We start from the raw sequence: 23,847 nt of genomic DNA, 5'->3' as shown, positions 1-23,847 counted from the left end.
CAGGTTGCAGACCCTTGGAGTAGATGGACCAGAAGATCAGCCAGTGAATGAACCAGTCTGAGTAGACAGTGCTGGCCTTCATGGACCAATGGTTATTTGTTCTAAGAAAGGCATTACTCTACTGTTTGGGGTGTTGTGTGATTTTCGGGCTGTATGGCCGTGTTCTAGCAGCACTTTCTCCTGACGTTTCACCTGCATCTGTGGCTGGCATCTTCAGAAGATCTGAAACTCTACTGTTTCTTTTAGATCTCCCCCCTCCTGTGGATCAGTAAATTTCCATTTATGTAGATTTTTAAAAAGGTGACAACAGACTTCTTTTCCTGTAGAACAAAGGAGAAAAGTCATTTGCTTCGGGACATGTAATTATTTAAGGGTCACCTTTTTGCATGCTGCGTGGCATTTACCTTATTCATTTGCTGGCATTTGCTGAGGAGCGGCTGGGGGTGCAGCATAATTTGTTGTGATCCTTGCTGCCTTCTCACCAACCTCTCCAATTCCAGAGTATCCATCACTGTGGCAGCTGGCTGAAGTTTTAAAAAAGCCCTGCGCAAACAAAAGATGCTCTGAGACATCACTGAAAGACTCCTGAGCATCCAAATAATGGACAACTAGTCATTTGTTTTCGAGCAGCAAATACATCCTGGCATTGCTGTCACCCTTGCAGTGAAGCTACAATTATAATTAGAAATGTGTTCAAACGTTATAGCTTTAGAGTCATCATTGTACATTGCGTTTTCAATTTAAATGCTGGGCTTTCTGTTTGAAAAGAGACTAATAGAACTGGCTACTCAGGCATGAAAGCTTTGCAAACACCATTGATCTCCTTTAATTCTAATCCAGTCACTTTCATGTACGGTGCTAAATAACACAGCATTTCAGTACAGCTATGACAGCATTCGCCTTTGTGTGCACATATGTCAGGAGCATAAAATTATTGATTGTTAAACTGACACAATATATTAAAGTGTCAAAATGAGGATATTCAATCTTGTAAAGTGATAGCCTGTGTCCTTTCCCTGCATCTCTTTCAAGATAAGGTTGGCACAATTGAATTTATTTAGCCAATTTATATCTTTCCCTTCCCAACCCCAGGGCAGCTAATTATAGTTTTCTTGCTTGGATTTTCTTCTTGTTTATGTTGCTTACGTTTAAGGAGCAGACCATGCCATTTTCAGATGACTTGATGGCAATGCTTATATTCTACATCCTACGTATCTGTATTTTATGGTACCCGAAGATGAACAGTTGGTTTGATAGAAAGAGAAAAAGCTCTGGTCACAATGCAGGGGGTCCATTAGCTTGTGCTAAATTTGGGGGAAAGGCTGGTCAGAGGTGCCCAGGGCAACACCTGCTCCGGGTGCCCCTGCATCCGTGCCCCCCCCCCCACTTACCTTAGCTGGCAGGAGTCTGCCATAGGCCACCCCTTGGTCTGGCCCCACCAGGCTGCTCCTTCAGTCAATGGAGCCTCCACCGGCTGAAGGAGCAGCCTGGTGGGGTGGGGCTAAGGGGAGGGGTGGGGGCGATTCTCCACCCCTCCACGTGACCAGCTGGCGTGCGCATGTGACCTCATTTGTCCCTGTGAGTGCCCCATCTCTGAGGCTGGCTGATTTACAAAAATAATGTTCACAAAAACCTCATTCTCTAGTTTCTAGAAAACTTGCCCACTGAAGTAGAAGACTATATATAAGACATTCTTTGGACAAAAGTTCTTTTGTTGAATTAATGGTGAAGGCAATGGCAAATCATCCTGTAAAGATAATCTGTCTAGTAAACATCATGATGTCATGTCACCCCATGAGTCAGTAATAGCCCTGTTCTTGCCAGGGGACTATATTTACCTAGAGAATCTGCTATAAATATAATGCTCTGATACTGCAGATTGCTCCTTAATTTTATTCTCCTGTCTCAAGATGAATTCTTCCTATAACACAATAAAACTTGAAATTCATTTTATTAGATTTTTATTAGTTTATACTCTGTGCTGTGATCTGAAATGCCTGTTGCTGTCTCTTGTGTTTCTTAACCTTTTGGCTTCCTTTAAAAGACTGACTATCCATCTTCAGGGTATACTTATTTAAATAAGTATACTTCTCTCACAATACTAGAACCAGGGGGCATTCATTGAAAATGCTGGGGGGAAGAATTAGGACTAATAAAAGGAAACACTTCTTCACGCAACGTGTGATTGGTGTTTGGAATATGCTGCCACAGGAGGTGGTGATGGCCACTAACCTGGATAGCTTTAAAAGGGGCTTGGACAGATTTATGGAGGAGAAGTCGATTTATGGCTACCAATCTTGATCCTCTTTGATCTGAGATTGCAAATGCCTTAACAGTCCAGGTGCTCGGGAGCAACATCCGCAGAAGGCCATTGCTTTCACATCATGCATGTGAGCTCCCAAAGGCACCTGGTGGGCCACTGCGAGTAGCAGAGAGCTGGACTAGATGGACTCTGTTCTGATCCAGCTGGCTTGTTCTTATGTTCTTATGTTCTTAAATAACCACCAGTACAAGCCTAAGAGCACTCATGGAGTAGGCTTGAAGAATTGAGTAGGATTCTGAGTAGACCTGCTTAGGGCTGTACTGCCTTTCATGCATCTAAACTCTGGCTCAGAAGATGTGGCACAATACACAGGAAAGTCCTCCAAGGGTTTTCTCCAACGATGCCGTTATTCTTTTGGAAACAGATAGGTCATGAATGTGTGTTCAGCCCAATTGTTTACTTTGCTGACCAAGCAGCGTGGCTGGTAAGAAGCTGAGTCCTGAAATGCCTCTCCTCATGCTCCAAAATTTGAACTCCCTTATGTGTATAAAGTGCCATCAAGTCACAGCCAGCTTATGGTGACCCCAGGAAGAGACTTGCAAGGCAAGAGAAGCAGAGGTGATTTGCCATTGCCTTCCTCTGCAGAGTCTTCCTTGGGTTCCTTTCCAAATAACCAACCCTGCTTTGCCTCCAAGATCTGATGAATTTGTGCTAAACCATCCTGCCTGCCTTCCTCTCAGTACGCCCGCAGCTCCGTTTTTTCATCTACACAGTCTCTTCTTGTGATTTACATCTAACGTATTTCCATTCTGTACTTCCAATTCCTTTAAAGATGACACACACAGGATTATCCTATGACTCTTAAACCACAAGAGATAAATTGGGCTTGAAAATAAGCAACTTGCCCAGACTTACCCAGGGAGCTTGATATCTGAATAGGAATTTAAATGAATTAAATTAGATAAAGAATATTGCCTTGTAAAGAAACTTGAAGTAGCTAACAGTGAAGTTTAACAAAATAATGTTGAAATCTATTAAGAAAACCAATACAGCCTCACCAGTCTATCACAACACTGGCTGATTACACACAAGGCATCTGCTGTGCAGTGTGGGCGAATCTGCATCGCTGCAAGTTTTCTTTTACAGATGTATTTCCACTAGCCCCGCTTTCACTTTCTATTTCCCCCCTGGCAAGTAAGACGGCTTCTGGCACAAATTTAATTTTGCTTTGCAGCCAGAGCTGCCAGATTTTCCAGTCAGCACAGCTTTGCCCCTGACCTTTTCCCTCCACCCACAGCCAACCCACCTAGTCTCACCCCCATTCCCTCATAATACTTTGCACGTTTCCTCCTTCTCCTCCCTGTTGCCAACCCCTTCCCACTTTACTTTTATGCTTTTATCAGCACATTAATATAGTAATAAAAGAGAGTTGGCTTTTTGCAAAACAGTGTCTCTTTATGGCTTCACCCCACCTCCCCCATTCTGCTTCGCCCTTCCTGATGGGGGGCGGGTGTTTAACTTTATTTCAGACAAACTTCTATTTTAAAAACAAGCCTCTCTCCCTTACAGGAGAAAGAGAGAGAAAGAGAGAGAGAGAGTGTGTGTAGGGGAGGTATGGGAAGAGATCTTTGCCTTTAAGGGCAAACTTTGATGGGCAAAGTTAAGAGAAGCGGAAAAAGGAGAGGCTGGTTGAGACTTCAGCAAGCAGCCTCCTCACTGAGCTGCCTCATCACATGTAAACAGAGAAACATGAGGAGAGCCCTCTGCAAGCCTACTGAATCCTGAGGTAAGCGCTCTCTGCATAATCAGCAACTATCCCCACTAAAATCTTCTCAGTCCACAATCAACAGTGACCACCATATCACATTGGTTGTGGTGAGGAGGTGTTTCTAGGGCCAAGTAGAAGTAAACATTCCTAGGATGGAGGTGATATAATGTGTGTGGTGGCTGCGTGGGAATTTGTTAGGATTTTACAAGTGCCTGCTTCATTCAGGTGCTTTCCACACTACAGAAGGGAGCTAAGGTCGACTCGGTTCCCTTCAGTGGGGGGCGATTCCAGGCTGTCCGCACAGCAACTTACTTGGCCCCCTGGAACCGAGCTAAGTGGGCGAGATCATCTTGGTGCCTGTTTCGCTCCTCGATCATGATTGGAGCTTGTGTTACCATGGGAAACGGGAGCGTTCTTTTTTTTTTTTACAGTTTTTACAGTTTACAGTTACATGCCCACCACGACTCTCCCGTTCTGTGCATGCCACAAAAGCGGCTCCTGATTGGTTGAACGGATGAGGTGTCATTTCGATGCGTCCGCACTTCGAAGCTTCAAAGCGGTATTGACCTTGTTCCAGCAGAAAGGTGCAGTTCATAACTGCGACAGGGATGTCACAGTTCTGAGGGGGTGGAACTGAGACAAAACAATGTTGAGCTCAGTTGCAGTGCGGATACACTGAGGTGAACCTAGATAGAAACCAGTACAACTCTGTCAGTGCGGAAAGCCCCTCAGTCAAGCAGGAGTTAATTGTTGAAGTCACATGACAAGACTTACATGAGCTTCTGGAAAGATCTCTCTGTTTCTTCTTCAGCAAAAGAAGAGAGAGAGACACACAGGCACAAATAGACTTCACAGAAACCCAGACTGAGCACTTGCATAGGTAGAGTTTGCTGTTCCTATATTTACTGTAAATTCATTTGTTATCCAGTAAAGTTCTACAAAATGACACACTCGCATCTCTGCCCTATTATTTACTCTGCTGATTCACTGCAATAGAACAGAATTACACCTAGGACTGTAAAAGAAGGGAGGTGAAAGGAGGTTGGGGGGCAGATGGAGAATCACCACGCTGGCTTAGAGTACAGCTGTAGCAGAACTCCAAGATTCCTCCCTGGCTCCAGGAGGCTTTAGCAAGTATTGTGCATTGCCTGAGGAGGAATCTATCCTCCCCAAAAGTCTGGAAGGGTGCATAGTGATCTGGAATGGCTAAACATTATTGATGCCATCACTTGGAGGGCAGATTTTAGGACTGGACTATCTTCTTCTTTGGACTTACCTGTAAATAAACAGACATGATCTGCCAATGCTGCTGACTGTGGCAGCTGGTGATGTCACAAATAATCTTCAAAAATGGAATAGAGGTAGGAAATGAGCCCACATCCCCTGTGAGGCTGCCTATCCCTTACCTTCTCATGCCAGGTGCTTATATTTGTGATAGCTTTTGAATGGGAATGAAGAATTTTCTTTAAAAAGGAGAATAGGGTCTCGCCTTATTCTTGCCTCTATGCTTTTCACCTCAAAGTGACAGGAATTATTGCTATTTATATGGTCTACGCTTAGTATTGAGGAAGGGATTCATTCTTCTTCTGATCTCTGCAGATCATAGTAAGAGGCAATCTCATCAAATATGTTATTTGTCAAATAATTCCCAATACTTTTATTTGTAGAAACTGTCAAGGACCTAGAAGCTAGATTTTCTCCGTTTCCTTCTCAGAGAGAAATTAAGCTTCATTTACATCCACTGACTGATGTACACAAATGCGTATACTACTGAAAGAATCAAAATGAAGGACTGTTGTGTTTTGTTAGGGCGGAGGGAAAGGTTTTTCTGCATATTAAAACTGGAAGTGCTATCAGTTTCCAAATCAGGTTAAAGTAGAACTCCTCCAACCTCTCTCTCTGCTCTTGTACCAGTTAAAGTTCAACTGTGTTTTATTGTATGCACTGCACTGTGATATCATCAAGTACAGAAATGCTGCTGTGCTATTAGTGTAACTGAGCAAACAAACTGTGCTAGCTCCACCGTAAAATACTGAGCCATACTATTAAATCTCATGATCAGATGAAACTGCTAAACTCTCCATGTTAAGTCATGCTGTTATTGCTTTTTTCCTGGATGTGAATGGGATAGAGCACATTAACATGACTGCAGTTATGGCTTCCATGAAAATGTTGGGGTGGTTCCAGCCATCCTTCAGCTAAGGAACTTTTCTACCAATTAGGAGGCTTTTCATCGAACAGAAGTAAGATTTCTTAGCATGGAGGAGAGATAGGAATTGATCTAGGATAAACAGTTTATATTCTAGTGGCTGGCCGGAATGGGTCACTGAATTATGTTTTGTGTATCTTAAGTTAGTGTTAATTAATTTGTATTCCTAATGTTATTTAATTTCTGTCTTTCCCATGTTTTATATTTAAATATTTGTGCATGTAACAATATTTATATTTGTACTAAAACAACTATAAAACAGCAGAGCAAAGTGCTCATTTTAAATTTTTTATGGCTGCGTTTTTAACCGCTGAGTTTTTAATAGCTTGTTAATTTTAATAATTTGTATGCTTTATTATTTTATAATGTTTTACTCCGTGAGCAGCCTAGAGCAGGTCCTCTGGGGAGGCAGCATATGTTCCATGAAAAGAAATAATTTACTAGAATTTACTAATATGTGTTTATTTTTCAGCATTCAGATATAACAAAATTAATAATAAATAAGGGTGATAGATATTGCAGATATTATTAGCTGCAAGAACTTTTTCCTGTATTAGTAAGGCAGAATCCTTGCAAACTCCTATGGAGAATAATGGTTACTCCACAGGCGAGTGTCATGATCGGGCTTCCAAGTGAAATTCAGAGACAACCAGAAGATCAGTGGGTAGATCTGCTTTTAGATTACCACCATCCAAGTATGTCTGATCAACAGTGGGGCACAGCAGGGCATTTCTGCAGGGGCTCCATGGCTCTTGAAAGTTCCCAAGGAGTCGGGTCAAACTGACTTCTGATAGTGATTCAAGAAGCCCATCTTTTATGTGCAGCTGTTTCTTTTCACTGCTTCAGAACCTTTTGGTTTTACAGTTACCTTTGGGAGGAAGTTTTGGATTTTCCATAAGGTTATTTTATTTAGTAAACCATCTCGCATTATGGAAAGAGTTTACAAATAGTCTGAATGAATGGATGAGAGATATAGCATAAAATAAATAAATGGATGAGAGATATAGCATAAAATAGAGTCAGCTGTTTGCTATTCACTTTCTGTGAGGGAAGGGAAACTGTCTGTGTGGTTAGGATTCAAACCTCCAACAAGTAAAAGAAATAGGAGCAGTTTTTTGAGACAAGGGATTAGGAAGAAATCCGAGGAGGCTGGCAGCCCGGAGTCTGAAGGAATGGTGCACACTTAATTAGCCACTGAGAAAGAGGAACCCAAGGAAAGCATTTAGGACAGGGGTAGGGAACCTGCGGCTCTCCAGATGTTCAGGAACTACAATTCCCATCAGCCCCTTCCTACATGGCCAATTGGCCATGCAGGAAGGGGCTGATGGGAATTGTAGTTCCTGAACATCTGGAGAGCCGCAGGTTCCCTACCCCTGATTTAGGAGAAGCTTGATGGGGAAAAAAATAGAGGAAACACAGAACTGAGAGAGATGCTAAACTTGCAGAGAGGGATATGAAGATACCTCATGGCACTAGAATTGGAGAAAGGACAACATACTGTTGGGAGTAGGGATGCTAGCCTCCAGGTGGGACCCTGGGAATCTCATAACATTACTGTTCATCTCCAGGTTACTGAGACCAGTTCCACTGGGAAAAGGGATGTTTTGGTGGGTGGACTCCATGGCATTGTGCTCCACTGAGGTCACTGTCCTCCCTGGGCTCCATCCCCAGATCTCCAACCTGGATTTGGCAACCCTACCCCTGTCTCCCATCACATTAGCTAAGTAGAAGAGTAATGGTGGTTTTGTCAGATTGATTTACTTTGATGTAAAGGTCTAAAATGTAAAATATATATATTCATTAGGTAGCTTAAACTTCTTTGCATTTCACAGAGATGGAGCTGAATTTAAATATTCGATACAGGTGGAACTTCTCAAAACACGGTTTGAGGAAGGGAAAGGCCATGTCTGTGTCAGTGCCCGTTCTAACTTCTTTTTCTCTGAATCAGATTTTCATCACTGTGAACTGCCTGAGCACAGACTTCTCTTCTCAAAAAGGAGTGAAGGGGCTTCCTTTGATGATCCAAATCGACACATACAGCTACAACAACCGCAGTAACAAGCCCATCCATCGTGCCTTCTGCCAGATCAAAGTTTTCTGTGACAAGGTCAGTGACGATGGTAATTTGTTTGTTAAGTACTGAAGAGCTTGTGTACTGGGCATAGTGATACAATCAAAACAAAAAGAAGATGGAGAGGACTGCTATACAGGAAAAGAAAGAAAAGAACAGAATGGAGCCAGTATCTTTTGGTGGGGATGATGATTCTTTACACTTCCATGCTTGGTTCAATATTACGACAGGAATTACAGGAATCGTGTGGGGAAAAAACGAGGCATTGCTGTTTGCTCATGAAATCTGCTTACATGTAATTCATAATTGTGGCAGTCCAGGCCTTGCACTAGGAGCCGTGCGGCGTGGTAGTCACAACCCACAGGTTGAGAACCACTGCTTTAACATTTCTTTAGAGACAGGAGAACATGAATTTAAAATATTGTGTAGAATTTAAATTATATTTTAAGTATTTTAAGACATGTGATGTTTCCATTAAGTCAAACAAACCTGGCAGTGCCACTCAGCGTATTTTCAAAGGATGGCTGAGGGTCTGAAGCCCAGCTTTGAAATAGCTCGGCTGGAAGGAATGTTCTTCTACTCATGGGAACTTGCGGAAGCCACAGCACTATCAGAAGGCTCCTCTGCTTCCCATTCAGCCTTTTACTGTGCGTATAAAAAAGGAAGTGATCATTTACTGGTTGTTAAGCAACCGTGAACTCATGAGATGCACTAGTGAGGACCAGGGACAAATGGTAGAGCTGTGGAAGAGGAAGGTTTGAGAATCTTAGAATTTTCCCCTTTGATCTGCTCACTTCATTTGTAGGGCATCCTTTTGCCTAGAGGCAACTAACAGATTAGAGTACTTACAAGGAGAGATACCAGCTATGGTTAACAGCTCATTTAATAAAAAGCCAGATATTCCCCACTTCACATCTAAGGTGTGCCTTTTCTGTAGGTCAACCCAACAGATTAGGAAGCAGTGGAGACAAAAACTATGATCAGCAGCCTATTTTTCAAATAGAAGCGTTGCAAGTCATGAATCTTGAGTGCTACTATGGTAATTTGTAGGGCAAATATTTGCAGAGATCTGAAGGTACAGGAACATTTTCAAAGCTTAGTAAATATCAAAGGAATGAGTACATGCTTGATTATTATTTTTTCCTGTTTGCCAGTTTTTGAAAGCAATGAGTGGAAGGGGGGAAAGATCTTAGTGCCTGGGTTTCATCAAGAGTGACCTATAGATGACAAGGAGCTGAGCTTTTGAAATTATGCATATTTGCGGCTTTGACTATCTCCCTGTTAAATTGATACTTCTGGTTTCATAATAGGGGACCAGGAAATCAGTGTTGACATATCTAATCAAAAACATCTTTAAAAATGCAGAAAAAAAGTACAAAGGGAGTTAAAATGTTACCCCTATCAAGTCTGGATGGCTTAGGAAGACTTAAAATAGGATATATAATCACTCATGTTGGCCTGGAAGCAGCGGTCAAGCATTATTTCTACCTGAAATATGTTTTCTGGTCCATCATTATTTATACTTGTAGCTCATGCCGCCCACTAAGGATCAAAGCGGAGAGCCTTTGTGAGGAACATTGCTATGAAGAATATTGCTGTAAAATTTAGTTTATAAAAAGGATTTCTTAAGAATGCGGTTGGTAGACCACAGTGTGCTTGGCAGTCTCCCCGAGCATTAACAATGATGAACACTGGTCCAAAGCCCATTTCTCTCAGCTTTGGGATTCAGTTTCCCAGAGATGATAGTAGTGCCTGGATTGACAGACTTTTTCGTGAGAAAGAGCCTGTTCCAATGTTTCCGATTTTGAAAATTAAACAGTGCCCTGCATGTTGTGGGAGAGGTCCCAGATCCGATCTTGGCATCTTCACTTAAAAGGGTAGGTAACAGATGCTGGGAAAGACCTTTCACTGCCTAAGATGCTAGAGAGCTGCTGCCTGTCAGAGTGGGCAAGACTGAGCTAGATGGACCAGTAGTCAGACTCAGTATAAAGGAGCTCCATATGTCATTTGGAGGTGACCAAGGCAGTGATTAAAAAGAATGATAATTCTCATATTCGTTCAGGACTGTATTCTAATGTGAAAACATACAATTTTCTCAACCACTGCACCTCAACTGACCGTGCTAACATCTTTATCTGAAACAGAGTATAATTTGTTTTATCACTAGAGAAGTGCAAATAGCTTTTCATTAGAATCAAATAAAAAGGGCACAAAAATTGTGGACAGCACATCCCTAGATATACTCATATAGAACATGAATTCTGTTGCATGAACAGTGAGAGGCAGATGCCTGGATTTGTTTGCTCTTTAATTCTACAGCATTTCCAAGCTGCAGATTGAACACACACACCCTCCTCCTTATGCATTTTTCAGCTGGGGCTATGGAAGCAAAGGGAAGATCCTTCTGGCAACTGCATCAGCTCCCTGCCCTGGTAGCTTGGCTGCAGTGTGAGAGGTGTCCAGGCTGTATAAGTCCAGGCTGCAGTGACAGATGAATGGGCTGCCTGGGGCCCTGGAACCAGAAGCTGACTGCTGAAAAACAAAAGTCTTGAAAGACTTGCAAGAGGCAATTGAATTATACTAACCTGGATTCCAGGTGGGAGGCAGCAGGGGAGAGTGGGACTTAATGCCAGGGTGACCCACTCTGACTCCACCTCTTGCACCTCCTTAAGATTGCTTGCACCATCTACTGGTGTAGCATAAGAATCAGGTCTGTCTTTTTAAAACAAGGTAACCTTCAGTTGGAAGGAAGGAGTGTGTTTGTGTGTGGGAAATATGCATAGGTATATATGAGAACGGTGGAGACAGTTTTTTAAAACAAACACAAAATCCGTTTGTAAAACAGGTGCTGCCGTGCTTGATTCTGCAGGTGTTCGTGATTCTGCCACATTAGTCAGGTGCTCGACGGACACTGAGATCTGCTTCCTCCCAGAGTTAACATCTCTTGGGCCCTTTCACCCTCCAGAGAATATTTATTGCTTATTATCATATGATAGATTTTTTTCATGCCTTAAATAGCATAAGTAGGTTGTCAAGGAAACTGCTGCCAGACTACCCAGTCAATTTAATGTGAATTTATTTCAGGGAGTAGGCTAGAATTAGAGAGAGAGAGAGAGAGAGTGTGTGTGTGTGTGTGTGTGTGTGTGTGTGTGTGTGTGTGTGTGTGTGTGTGTGTGTGTGTGTGTACGCTCTCTAAAATAGTAGATATGCAATGTTCTTAAAAACAACTGCAGCATTTCATCTCATGATACAGTAATCTTCCACTTCCTACCCTGCTGACAAACAGAGCAGAGAGCATTTCAAAACTCAAACTGCTCCATTCCTATTGTCAGATCAAGCCCTCAGACTCACAGAAGATACTCAGACAGATAGTAGCAAGCTCAGAGCAAATTAGAATACCTTTATCGAGGATCATGGCTTTACAGAGGCATAGTACAGGAGCTGGGACCATGTGACTAAACGGCGAAGATATTTTTTTTGAACCAGGAAAAAAGAGCCGTGAATGGAAAGGTTAAGAGGTGACATGATAGCCACGCTTAGATATTTGAAGGGATGTCAGTGTTGGTGAAGGAGCAAGCTTGTTTTCTGCGGCTCCAGAGACTAGGACCAGGAGTCATGGGTTCAAGGTGAAGAAAAAGAGATTCCACCTAAACATCAGGAAAAACTTCCTGACAGTAAGGGCTGTTATAATAGCAGTGACAAAAAGAAAGCTTGTGTGTGTCTGGTGGGGTGGTGGTGGAAGGAGGGTGTCGTTGAGCAGAATGGATAGAATATAATGGCAGACACCAGGCTGGTCACCTTCCAGATCCTGTTTGTACCCTGTGGAAGCAAATAAAGCAGATATTTAACACTATCAGTGCAATCCTATGCCAAGTTCCTCCACTCTTTAATTTCAGTGGGCTCAGAATGCAGTAGCTTTGTGTTGGACTGTACTATCTGTACTGTCAATACAAATAATAGCCTCTCAGCAGAGCCTGGATGCATAGCAATGCCAGGCAATAGCTTAAAAAAAGGAAACTGCTGTGACCAGAGTGTGTGCTTATGAGCGCCAAGCAAAAATGGTTTTTGGTATTATCATGCTGGGTCTGAAATGATTAAGATAATGCTTAGGTGTCTGGCAGACCGTGACCGATATTAGCATTCAAAGGGTCAGCCAAACAGCAAGAAAGAAACTCTGTTCTACAGAACCACACTGTGACCCCCCTACCATTAGCATCTTAACTCCATAAAATCTTAACATCATGCATGACTTCCCATGAATTTTTGCTCCACTTTCTACCTGTATTAAGGAACAATAAACAAATACTTAATCAAGAAGGGCAGCATACTTGTTCACTCCTTGTTCCCCAGCTGTTAAATATTAGTACACTAGTCTTAAAGCTGGATTGTGGACTTCTGTGTCGAAAGATGAAAGTAAAAGCTGGCATTCTCAGGCATTGTATTACTCCCCAAACACATGATCTATGACTGGCAACTAGAGAAAACTGTCATGTTTCTCAGGTTACAAAGGATCCAGATAAGACTGGTTGTTGTAGGCTTTCCGGGCTGTGTGGCCTTGGACCGGTAGATCTTGTTCCTAACGTTTCACCTGCATCTGTGGCTGGAATCTTCAGAGGTGTACAACACAGAGAAGTATATCTTCTCTCTATGATCAATGGTGTAGTGCCCATGAGGGGGGGATGTCCTGGGCGGAGCAGTGGCAGGGGCATGGCTGGGCCATCAAGGGGGCATGACCGGGCATTCCAGGGCCGGGGGTAGGCAGCAGGGGCACGGGGGGGGGGGGGCGCACACCCCGGACGTAGTTTCCCCCTTGCTCTGCCTCTGTCTATGATACACCTCTGAAGATGCCAGCCACAGATGCAGGCGAAACATTAGGAACAAAATCTACCACACCACAGCCACACAGCCTGGAAAGCCCACAACAAGTTGAGTCTGGCCATGAAAGCCTTCGACAATCCAGATAAGAATTTACATGTCAGTATGTTAGATCTCAAAAGCTAAGTGGGTTCCGCCCTAGTTAGTATTTGAATGGAAGATCTCCAGAGAATCACAGGGGCAGGAAATGAGGTGGGCAACAGAAGACTACCTTCCAATGTCTCTTGCCTTGAAAACTCTATTGCAGGGGTGTTGAACTCATTTGTTACAAGGGCCCAATATGACATTCGGAGGTGGACCTGGAGGGGACAGATTTTGGGGAGTGGAGGGACCTTTATGGAGCATGATGCCATAGAGCCATGGTGGCAAACCTATCGCACTCCAGATGTTCATGGACTACAATTCCCATCAGCCCCTGCAAGCATGGCCAATTGGCTGATGGGAATTGTAGTTCATGAACATCTGGAGTGTGATAGGTTCGCCACCACTGCCATAGAGTCTACCTTTCAGAGCAACCATTTTTTTCCAGAGGAACGGATCTCAGTGCTCAGAAAATCAATTCTAATTCAAGGAGCTCTCCAGGCCCCCCCTGGAGGTTGTCGGCCTTGTCTGCACACTTGGTTATTTTTGAACATGAACGGCAGGGGCATGAAGGGTTGGGGAGAGGACGTGAAGAAATGGGAATGAGGGTACAAACCTGTGCCGTGCCCCTTTGGGCAGCTGCGAGACTTCCCTCCTTGTCCCACGCACAGTAGCTGCACTTGCCATAACTCCTTCTCATGACAGGGCGCAGAGAGGAAGATTCGGGATGAAGAGAGGAAGCAAAACAGGAAGAAAGTGAAAGGCCAGCTATCGCAGCCTCCATGTAACAATGGTAAGGAAAAGTCCCCGTCCCTTGCCACGCCCCTATTAGCTGTCTGTGCTCAGCAGAGTTTATTATTGCCGATTCTTCACTTTGCCCTCTTCTGCCAATCAACAGCGGAAGGGAAACTGACTGCTGTCCCCCTCCAGAAGAAGAGTGACATCACCTACTTCAAAACCATGACTGACCTGGACTCCCAGCCTGTTCTTTTCATACCTGATGTTCACTTCGGGAATCTCCAAAGGACTGGACAGGTAGGAAGCGGCTTAAAGACCAAATGCCTGATTCTGATCACTGCCATGATGAGGTAGTATATAAAATCCCAGGGGGCTTTTTTGGCGGATGCTTCTCTTTGCATCTGCAGCACTGATGCATCATGGGATGAGCACAGCCAGCCAAAGCAAAGCGCTGCTGACTTCATTGGGTGAATCAAGCCTTGTTGAAATGAATGAAGAGTTGCAATGAACCACTGCATTTGTTCAGTAGAACAAAGGGCAAGAGGCTAGAACAGTGATGGCGAACCTTTTCGAGACCGAGTGGCCAAATTGCAACCCAAACCCCACTTATTTATCCCAAAGTGCCAATCCGGCAATTTAACCTGAATGCGGAGGTTTTAGTTTAGAAAAAAACATTTGGCTCCTTCTTTTTCCACCCCACCTGCTCAAGCAGGGGCCAGCCTGCTCTAGCCTCCAGCAAGTCCCACACGCACCGCTCTGGTGGCTTCGCTTCTCTGGCATCTCTGCCTCCTCTGCGCCCCCTCCCTCAGGCAGCAGCCACCCGGAGCACAGGCACCAGGCCCGCCAGCCGAGTCCTCCCTGCTCACCTCGGTGCGCGCACGTTGTACTCAGTGACCCAGGTCAGTCTAGGTGTGTGTGGGTGTGTGTGTGTGATTTTCTGCCCCCCACATGATGAACTCTGTGTGTGCTTGCCCACAGAGAGGGCTCTGAGTGCCACCTCTGGCACCCATGCCATAGGTTTGCCATCACTGGACTAGAACAATATGCAGAGTTTTAACTGCCTGCCGACTCTATCAAAAACCACAAGTTAGCATCTCAGCCTAGTTTGTACATCCTCCCTATTTCTTTTTGAAAATGTCGTTCAAATGAAGCTATTTTCCCTTCTTAAAAGGAGAGCACAAGGACAATATGGGAAATTCTTCTGTGACTTCATGTGAGCCTGAACAGCCAGATGTTCATTAAGGGTGTGTGACCTATAGCAGAAGCTTTGTTAACATAGGAGTCTTAGTGTGTCAGAAGTGTGCACAGAAGCACCTTGTGATTTTTGTCTTTTTTCCTAGGATGACACTTTTTCACTTTCTCAAAATGTAGCTTAAAGTCAGAAAAATCCAGAGGAGGATCACATTTGTTGCATTCCAGTATTGAGAACACAAGGTTCTCAAACAGCACTGTCCAATCAAGAGACCTTCACAACCATGCCCCATCTTTAAAGCCATTGTTTTAAAGATGACATTTGAGCTAAGTATGGTGAACAGACATGCAAGTACAGAAGTAATTATGTTCAGTCATCCCCTGGCCCCTGGCCACTATGTGGCCGAGATAGCAAAGGGCTGGATCCGGACTAAATTTCCCAATAGGAGAATGGAAATGTTCTACCTCCTACTTCAGCCCACTGATCTCCATCAGGTGCTGCTTACAGGGGACAAGGGACCTTGATGTGAGGGAGGAGTGCAACAGGGAGAGAAAATGAGTGGAGATTGCTGGATCGACCCAATGACTCCTACCTTTTCTACCCACATTTCCTGATGGACATTATTAGATTGCATCAATGCATCTAGCAGGAGACACTAGTTAAGGGTAATAGTTGGAATTGATGTTGAGCTGTTTGGACCGTTTGACATCTTCCCTAGAGAGAGCAGCATTCACTTCCGCAGTTTTGTTTCCTTTGTCATTGCACGTCCCCTTCATATCTGCGTCAGAGTGTGATGAGAACATGATTTATCTAAATAATATTAAGACAGTCACAACAGTGAGCAGAATTATCAGTCTTTGAACTAGATTGTTCAAAGTAATGAAGCTTCAAGTGACAAGGGTAGACTTTACCATAATTTCCCTTAATCAGCCATCATTTAGAAGAAAGTTCGTACCGTAGACATTCTGATAATAGCTGTCACCAAAAATTATTTTTCCAGCACAGGAGAGGCTCAACATTATAGCAAATGTCAACACTGTTTCTCCTCCTACTCCCACCAGCTGACCTCTTCTGAAGGGAAATGTGACATTCATTTGCACTGCAACTCCTCCTTTCAGCTAGAATAATGCTTCATCTTAAGATACATTGGCTTGCGTCCTAGAGGAAGAAGAAGAAGAAGAAGAAGAAGAAGAAGAAGAAGAAGAAGAAGAGTTTTGATTTATATCCCCCTTTCTCTCCTGTAGGAGACTCAAAGGGGCTTACAATCTCCTTGCCCTTCCCCCCTCACAACAAACACCCTGTGAGGTGGGTGGGGCTGAGAGAGCTCCGAGAAGCTGTGACTAGCCCAAGGTCACCCAGCTGGCGTGTGTGGGAGTGTACAGGTTAATCTGAATTCCCCAGATAAGCCTCCACAGCTCAGGTGGCAGAGCTGGGAATCAAGCCCGGTTCCTCCAGATTAGATACACGAGCTCTTAACCTCCTATGCCACTGCTGCTCCTAGAAGTGGTCCAGTGGGCCAATTCATATAATTGTAAAGGGTAGAATGTGTTTTAACCATTGTGAACATATGACCATGGTCAATCTCTCTAACATGTGTGCCACGCTTCAACACAGAATTGGGTGCCTTGAGACTCACCGGTTTCATCGGGTCCAAACAGGCCGTGTTTTTATTGTGATCATTCCATACCGTTTACTTGGGGCTCCAGACTAGTAATGGATGCAGTCCAATCAGGACTTTTTCATGTGCAGATCTCTTTAGAATGATGAGCAGGACTTGCTTGTTCTGGATCCAATAAGTTGATGCTTTTTGACAGGGAAGAGAGAGCCAGCGCAAACCAGAGCGTTAGATGCAAGCACTGCATCTCTTCCTCAGATCCCTTATGTAGCAGCTTTTCATGATATTGTGATAATAAATCTCTCTCTCTGTTTTTTTGTTGTTGTTGGCTTTTACAGATTTACTACAATACAGACGATGAGCGAGAAGGGTAAGGCGTTTATGGCTTCACAAGCTTTGCTGCCAGGAGGGATCTGGGGTGAACATTTCGATTCCATTTCAAGTTGAATGTTTTTCTCTTGGTGGAGCTAGATTCTTTGCTTTGTTATAGCTTGAATGACCCGAGCTAGCCTGGATTTGTCAGATCTCAGAAACTAAACAGGGCTAGCCTTGTTTAGCGTTCGAATGGGAGACCACCAGGGAATACTGGGGTCACTGTACAGAGGAACGCAATGGCAAACCACCTCTGTTAGTCTCTCACCCTGAAAACTCTACAGGGTTGCTATAAGTCATCACTTAACACATACACAAGTCATATTTGTGTCTAAAAACAAGTTGATTTTTATTGTACAGGATATTGCATGTGCTTACGGATAGGTTCTGTGTACATTGTGCTTTAAAACAATAGCAAAACACTGTAGGGACAGAGCCTAAATTCCATATCTGGGAAAACTACAGTCTTAACCTAGCTATTATTATGTAAATCTTTATGTAGAATATTTGAGGGTGGGGTGTTGTTGTTGTTTTTTGCTGTTTTTGCATTTTGTAGGCCATTGGTCTTTTGGAATTTCTGCTTAATTTCCTCCTCTTTCTCAGGCTTCTGGGAGTGTAACCTCACAACTTGCTTTCAAAGAGTGTTAATTGAGACTTCCAGGATTCCAGTTTTTATGCCAAGTCCACGAGCTGCTTGTACAGAACTGCAGAAATACACACAGCATTAATACATCAGACAATAAGGCTGCGATGCTGATTCAGTTCAACACACTGACTCTTAAAAATTGAACAGTAATGTTTTTAGATCAGCTGGTCAAAAGTGCCTGGTACTGCTTACAGATTAGCTGGGATTTGGCTAGAAGGAGGAGAAAGAATGTGTGTGGTTGCTGTTTCTATCCTGCAGGGATTCTAAAAAAGCAAAAAACACAGAGCTCCTCCACTGGATTTTTGTTTATTCCCAGGACCAAGCGAAATGATGCGCCCATCACATGCTTGGCTAAAGGAGAGTGACCGGACTCATACTCATACAGACATTAGGGCCGTGGTGGCGAACCTTTGGCACTCCAGATGTTATGGACTACAATTCCCAACAGCCCCTGCCAGCATGCCCAATTGGCCATGCTGGCAGGGGCTGATGGGAATTGTAATCCATAACATCTGGAGTGCCAAAGGTTCGCCACCACTGCATTAGGGGACCTCTCCTTTAAAAGTGCTTGTTCACTCAGTTCAATGAGGGTGTGCAGCAAAAGGTGAAAAGGAGCTTCTGGTTTTCCTCTGGCTCTGTTTTCACCAGTGGAAAGGGCGGCACCAGGCCTTTTCACCATTTCTCTCTGTTCCACGTGTCCTCCCTGGGATATGTGAAGCCAGAGGAAAGAGGTAATACCTCATCTGTTGCCACCCTTTCTACTGTAAAAGTGGGCAGGGAGGGAAACCAAAACCTCCTTTCTTCTCCCTTTCTGCACTCCCTCATAGTACCAAATGAACAAGCACTTTTTAAGATGAATTCCTCTGATATGCCTGTGAGTGTGAGTCCAGTTGTGCTCCCATGACCAGACATGCGCATGAACACATGAAGTTGCCTTACATGGGATCAGATGCTTGGTCCATCAAGGTCAGAATTGTCTACTCAGACTGGCATCACATGTTAGGCAAATTGTCTGATTACACCCTCAAAGTAGTCTTGTTCAGCATAATCACAGAACATCACAGATTATATTAAGTGCTCAGTTATGGTAATGCAGAATACGGGATTAGATTCAGTATTAAACAGCTTGTGCATCTCATTTTACCCTCCAACAGAGGCCTCTTGGCAAAAAGGATATTCCGGCCAGTTGAGGAGGAGTTTGGCCCACCACCACTGAAGCAAATAAAAGAAGAAGGAGCCAAAAGAGGTATCTGTTGATTCTCAGGCACTGTGCCTCTTTTTCTTTGCTTCTATGGGAAAGAGAAAATAATGGTTGGTTCTGTATGGAAACATGTTTGTGGGATGCCATGGTCCAGAGCATTTAAATATAAAATCTACAGAGTACTAAATTTATTAATTCCCAGTCTTAGAACATATAAAATCAGTCAAAAATATTTACTTTTTCAGTGGATCCCACTGGAATCAATTACCAATGATAAAATAGTGTTTCAAAGATTGATGGTGGTGGAAGTCTTGATCGACTAGAGCTCACTTCATCAGAGGCATGGAGTGTTTCTTCATTTGGCATACTTATACAGGTGCACCTGTACAAAGGCATAGAGAAAAAATTATAAACTGGATCAAAAAAGTGAGAGGTTTATCTTCAACAGTGATTGCCCCATTACAGTTCACAAATGGTTGATGTACTTATATAAGTACGATCTTTGTATAAAAACCATAGAATGTCTCTTTTGTATTTCACAACCTTTTGGCCAAGTTGTTTATAATTTCCTTTCATGTCTATGTGTTTACAAATGCATGTTTATATCTGCCATCTAAGAACACACTTAATGCATTTGGTGACCTGAGCTCTATTCCACAAAAGTATATGCTGTTATTAATTTAACTGTTGATATTTTATTTATTTATTTATTCGATTTGATAAACTGCCCTACCCCCGAAGGGCTCAGGGCGGTGTACAACAGCAAATAACAAGACAATAAAACAAATCGAATAGCCCCAATTAAAACAATACAAAACCTTAAAACTATTAAAACTATTAAAACTATAGCAGCAGTAACCTACAAAAAATGAATGATAATAAAAGGCATCTGGGATCAAACCCCAGTGGACAAACCCTGGGCGGGAGGGGGTAGGCAGATGGTCAGATATATAGCGGGCAACAAAAGAGGGGCGGGCTCAGAGACATAAAATTTCCAGAACTTTCAAGCCATGGTGGGCTGGGTTGGGGCTAGGGAACACTGTGCCCAGGGCAAGCGTGTGCCTTGTACCCCTGCCATGCCCCACCTGCCCATGGCACGCCCCCAGAACACCCCCGCACCATTGCATGCTTGGTGCATCCCCTTGTCCCCTTGGCACTACGCCACTGATGGTGGAGAAGTGTGTTTTTTGGGGGCGGGGTTGGGAAGGGAGAAAAGGGTGGAAATAACATTAAATGCATAATTTATAACTTAGATGGCATGCAGAGTTGTACAATTTGTGACATTTTAATGAAACTTAAAATAATATATGCCTCACAGTGCCATTTAAAGAAGAGTTACACCTTTCTAAGCACAACTGACATCAGTAAAAAATGTAACTGTGTTCAGGATGGCAAGCAAAATTGTGAATATACCTAATATTTGAGAGAAAGTCAAAGTTGAAGAGCTGCAAATTGTTGCATCCTGTTTCCCCTGCATGCACACACCAGGATGTTCATAAAATGTTGGAAGGGAAAAACTAGAAATCTACCTTTGTTATTTTTCGGATGTGAATTTCTTGTAGTCAGTGACTGTCCTTTAACAAATATAAAGTTACAAGACCCACTCCAATGTATATAATTATGCACACATTTGCAATTTGTCAAGAATAAATGTTAACTTCATGATCACATATGGTACATGCCGAGGAGCTGTGAATGGTATGTGTGTTAACACCAACACACTCTTCTCATATTTCAAAATAGGAAACCGCCAAGTATCTCTCAGCTTCCCTGGGTGGACTTTGCTTCTAGGAAGCCTTTTAGCAAATTCAGACACAGAATGTGGGAAATCAGGAGCCATTCCAAGAAGCCCTTGATTTCTAAAATGAGAAGTGTTAGAACACGTGCCTTTCTATAGATCATGTACTCTGGTCTAAAACTCCTTCCCAGAAAATCCCAAGAGACGTGATTAGTCTTTGGAGAGAGACAATTTTTAAATAATCATCATCATCATCATCATCTCATTGCTCAGATATGGCATTCAACCAGACTTTGGGTTTAAGCCTAAACAAGGGCAGGTAAACTCCTGAATCTATGGCTAGGGAGGTACTACAGTTTATTCAAAATCCAAATGTCTTGTGATAAGGCATTAGCTTAGTTCTAATGTATTAGGCTCATGACCTCCCTCCTCTGCCCTTACAAAAATGGTCAGCTAATTGGAAATTTCAACTTTTGTGGTAAATCTAGCATATGAACTGACAAGCTATGGTTTTCATTTACTCTGTGAATCAGAATTCTTTCTTTGTTGGCTTTCTGGGGGAACCTGACTAGACCTGCTGGGAAACAGTGCTAAACCAGGTGATTTAGGAAGACTCTTATGATTTCACGATTGGGATCCTAGACTACATTTGTAAGGATATAGTTTTCAGTTTTGGATAGAATACTATTATTTGTTTCAAATCTGTAGATATATTGAAGGCTTTTGTCAGGCCTGTGCCATCCTTGGCCTGGCAGTTCGCATGTCAACAGCCCTCTACAGCTGGCCCATGCATTTCCATTGCCCAAGGCCATGGGGCCTCTTTCTCATTGTTCGCAAGTAACTAGCAATAGTTCCTGCCGGTTCCCCTTATCTGTCTTTCCTGAGGGAGTAACCTGCCTATCTCAAAAACAATATCTCTTTCTCACTGTCTTTTCAAATTCTGATATCATGGGAATGCAAGGATGGGGGGAATTCTGGGATAAGACAAACTGTAACCTTTGAGTATATACTGAGGACCAGAGAGCCAAAAGCCAGTTTCGGCTTTCTGGCCGATGGGCTGACACAGTTCTGAATAAAGCTCTTGAACCTACCTTGAGTCTTATTACTGACTGGAGTACCAGACCCTTACATTAAGCCAAAACTCTCAGTGGATCCCCTTTTCTACACCCAGACCTACTCGCAGTATGGCTGGGCAGAAAGGGAACCAAACTTCATCTGACAGTGGGTCGGACAGCAACGACGGAGTTGTAGGTGGGAAGCGACCGCTCCCCCCCCCTCCCGCGGGACGTATTCACCCCCACCCCGGAATATCACCGTCCTAGCCAAGTTGCAATCAACAGCCCATTGTAACTTTGGAGAATGTATTGGGGTCGGCACAGCCCCAACCAGGCTGCAATCAAGGAGAAGGGCCAGGAAAGCTGAAGAGCCAGTCCCAGGCTGGTAGAGCATGACAGGCAGCTCACCAGCCACTAGGAGGTTGGATCAGAGAGCCTCTAGGAGGGATTAAACCTCCTGTGAGGGATAAAATGGAGTCAGAGAAAGAGGGAGGTTGGTTGGTGTGATGCAGGGGCTTAAGCTTATAGAAGTGCTGTTAACTACCTGACGAAAGTACAGATCTTATGAATGGAAGCCAGAGTCACACCTTGCTTGTTCCAGAACGGGAGCCAAACTCCTATGAGGCAAAGGTGGCTTACCATGTAAAGGGTATTTGCTGGTCATCTGTCGCAAGGAGACCTAATGTTCAATATAGTCTCTATTCTGCCAATAATTTTGTGGTGCAACCATAGTTTGGAAGCAATTTAAATGACATATCAGCAGGCACGTGATTTTGAATGATTGATCAGATCTGACCAGTTTGATTTGATCAGTGACAGCAGTCCATTTAGCCTGCTGAAGAAATTCAGAAGTACAAATCTGTGTTCTTTATAAACATAACAGTGAGTCAGGTTTGCTATTATCCTATTAGCAGCAGAGCTGTCATTTGAGATATGCTTTCTGGACTGTAATAATTGCAGAGTAAAAGACAGAGAGTACAATTTAAAGAAGAGAGCAAACACATAAATTGTAAACAAAGGCAGGTGAAATCAGATGGGGGTACTGGTGTATCTGAAAATGTTTTGTTTACAATGTAGCTTGAGCAAATAGTGAATAGAATCAGGCTGCTGTTTACTTGAAGGAACTCCAGTGGTACAGTGAAGTAATCGTAGACTCTGGGCTTACTTGCTTTGATCTGGCCAAACATTGAGCTTTTCTGCATAAGTCACTAGTAACCTGCTGACAAATGCTACCTTTTTTTCTGTTGATTTCCACATATTTCCCCCCTCGTTTGGTTTTGGAAGCATTTCCAGTTAGCCTTTTCTCTGTTGTTTTCACAACGTTTTTTCTGCAGTGCTTTGCCTAATCCATTTCTGAGCTCCCTTTCCTTTAGCATGCAATCATATCGATTTGTTGTTTATTTCTCCATCTTGCCAAACCTCAGATTCTCATCCACAACCCCATGAAATCATTCAATCTCCCCTTCAGCCATTTTTTCTCTCCCTTCTCCTGCCTTCTCAGGCTGGACCAGCTTTGTCAATTTCACATGGAATTCCCAAAGTTAACGTTCAGGCAGAGATGCAAAGAAGCTGGATGATTCGGACCAGCTTTGTCAGTTTCACAAAGAACATTCCCTTCTCCTTGTGACAGCCCATCTTTTCTTTCACCAATTCTTTCTTTCCCTTGATCAGGCACTTCTCCTCCCCTCCATATCCCCCCCCCTCACATTTTTGTAAATGTTCAAAGTGAAACTACCGATGGAGTGCTGGTACAAATGGATGAGTGAGTGCTAAGTTAACACTGGTGAAGTAAAAGGCTCCTGGTCTTTCACCCATTTCCCTCATCCTGCACACTTTTTTTCTTGATGACTGGGTCTCTGGGTTTTTGGGAGGGGATATACAGATATGTATAATGGTGGATCGTACCTCAGCTTGAGGTGCAATATGGTGGATCATGCCATTTTGAGTCCAAACTTTTCCAAATTCAAAAGGTCTGGAGGGAATGCACTGAACATACTCACAACTGAGAGTTTATTCAATGTGC

General features: G+C 43.4%; 1 protein-coding gene across 3 annotated transcripts in view; it reads left to right on the top strand.

The window, feature by feature from the left end:
- GRHL2 (grainyhead like transcription factor 2) overlaps positions 1 to 23,847 on the top strand; it is a 98,673-nt gene that overhangs the window by 56,255 nt on the left and 18,571 nt on the right. For all 3 annotated transcript variants that reach the window (XM_048507774.1, XM_048507773.1, XM_048507775.1), the window contains exons 9-13: positions 8,189 to 8,347; positions 13,973 to 14,060; positions 14,166 to 14,302; positions 17,151 to 17,182; positions 18,985 to 19,076. In XM_048507774.1, coding sequence (XP_048363731.1) covers positions 8,189 to 8,347; positions 13,973 to 14,060; positions 14,166 to 14,302; positions 17,151 to 17,182; positions 18,985 to 19,076 — 508 coding nt within the window. The remainder of the gene's footprint in view (positions 1 to 8,188; positions 8,348 to 13,972; positions 14,061 to 14,165; positions 14,303 to 17,150; positions 17,183 to 18,984; positions 19,077 to 23,847) is intronic.

This window comes from Sphaerodactylus townsendi, linkage group LG09, assembly GCF_021028975.2.
Source record: "Sphaerodactylus townsendi isolate TG3544 linkage group LG09, MPM_Stown_v2.3, whole genome shotgun sequence".
Classification (NCBI taxonomy): domain Eukaryota; kingdom Metazoa; phylum Chordata; class Lepidosauria; order Squamata; family Sphaerodactylidae; genus Sphaerodactylus; species Sphaerodactylus townsendi.
Note: the sequence above shows the minus strand (reverse complement) of the source record. Positions and strands in the feature narration are given on the sequence as shown.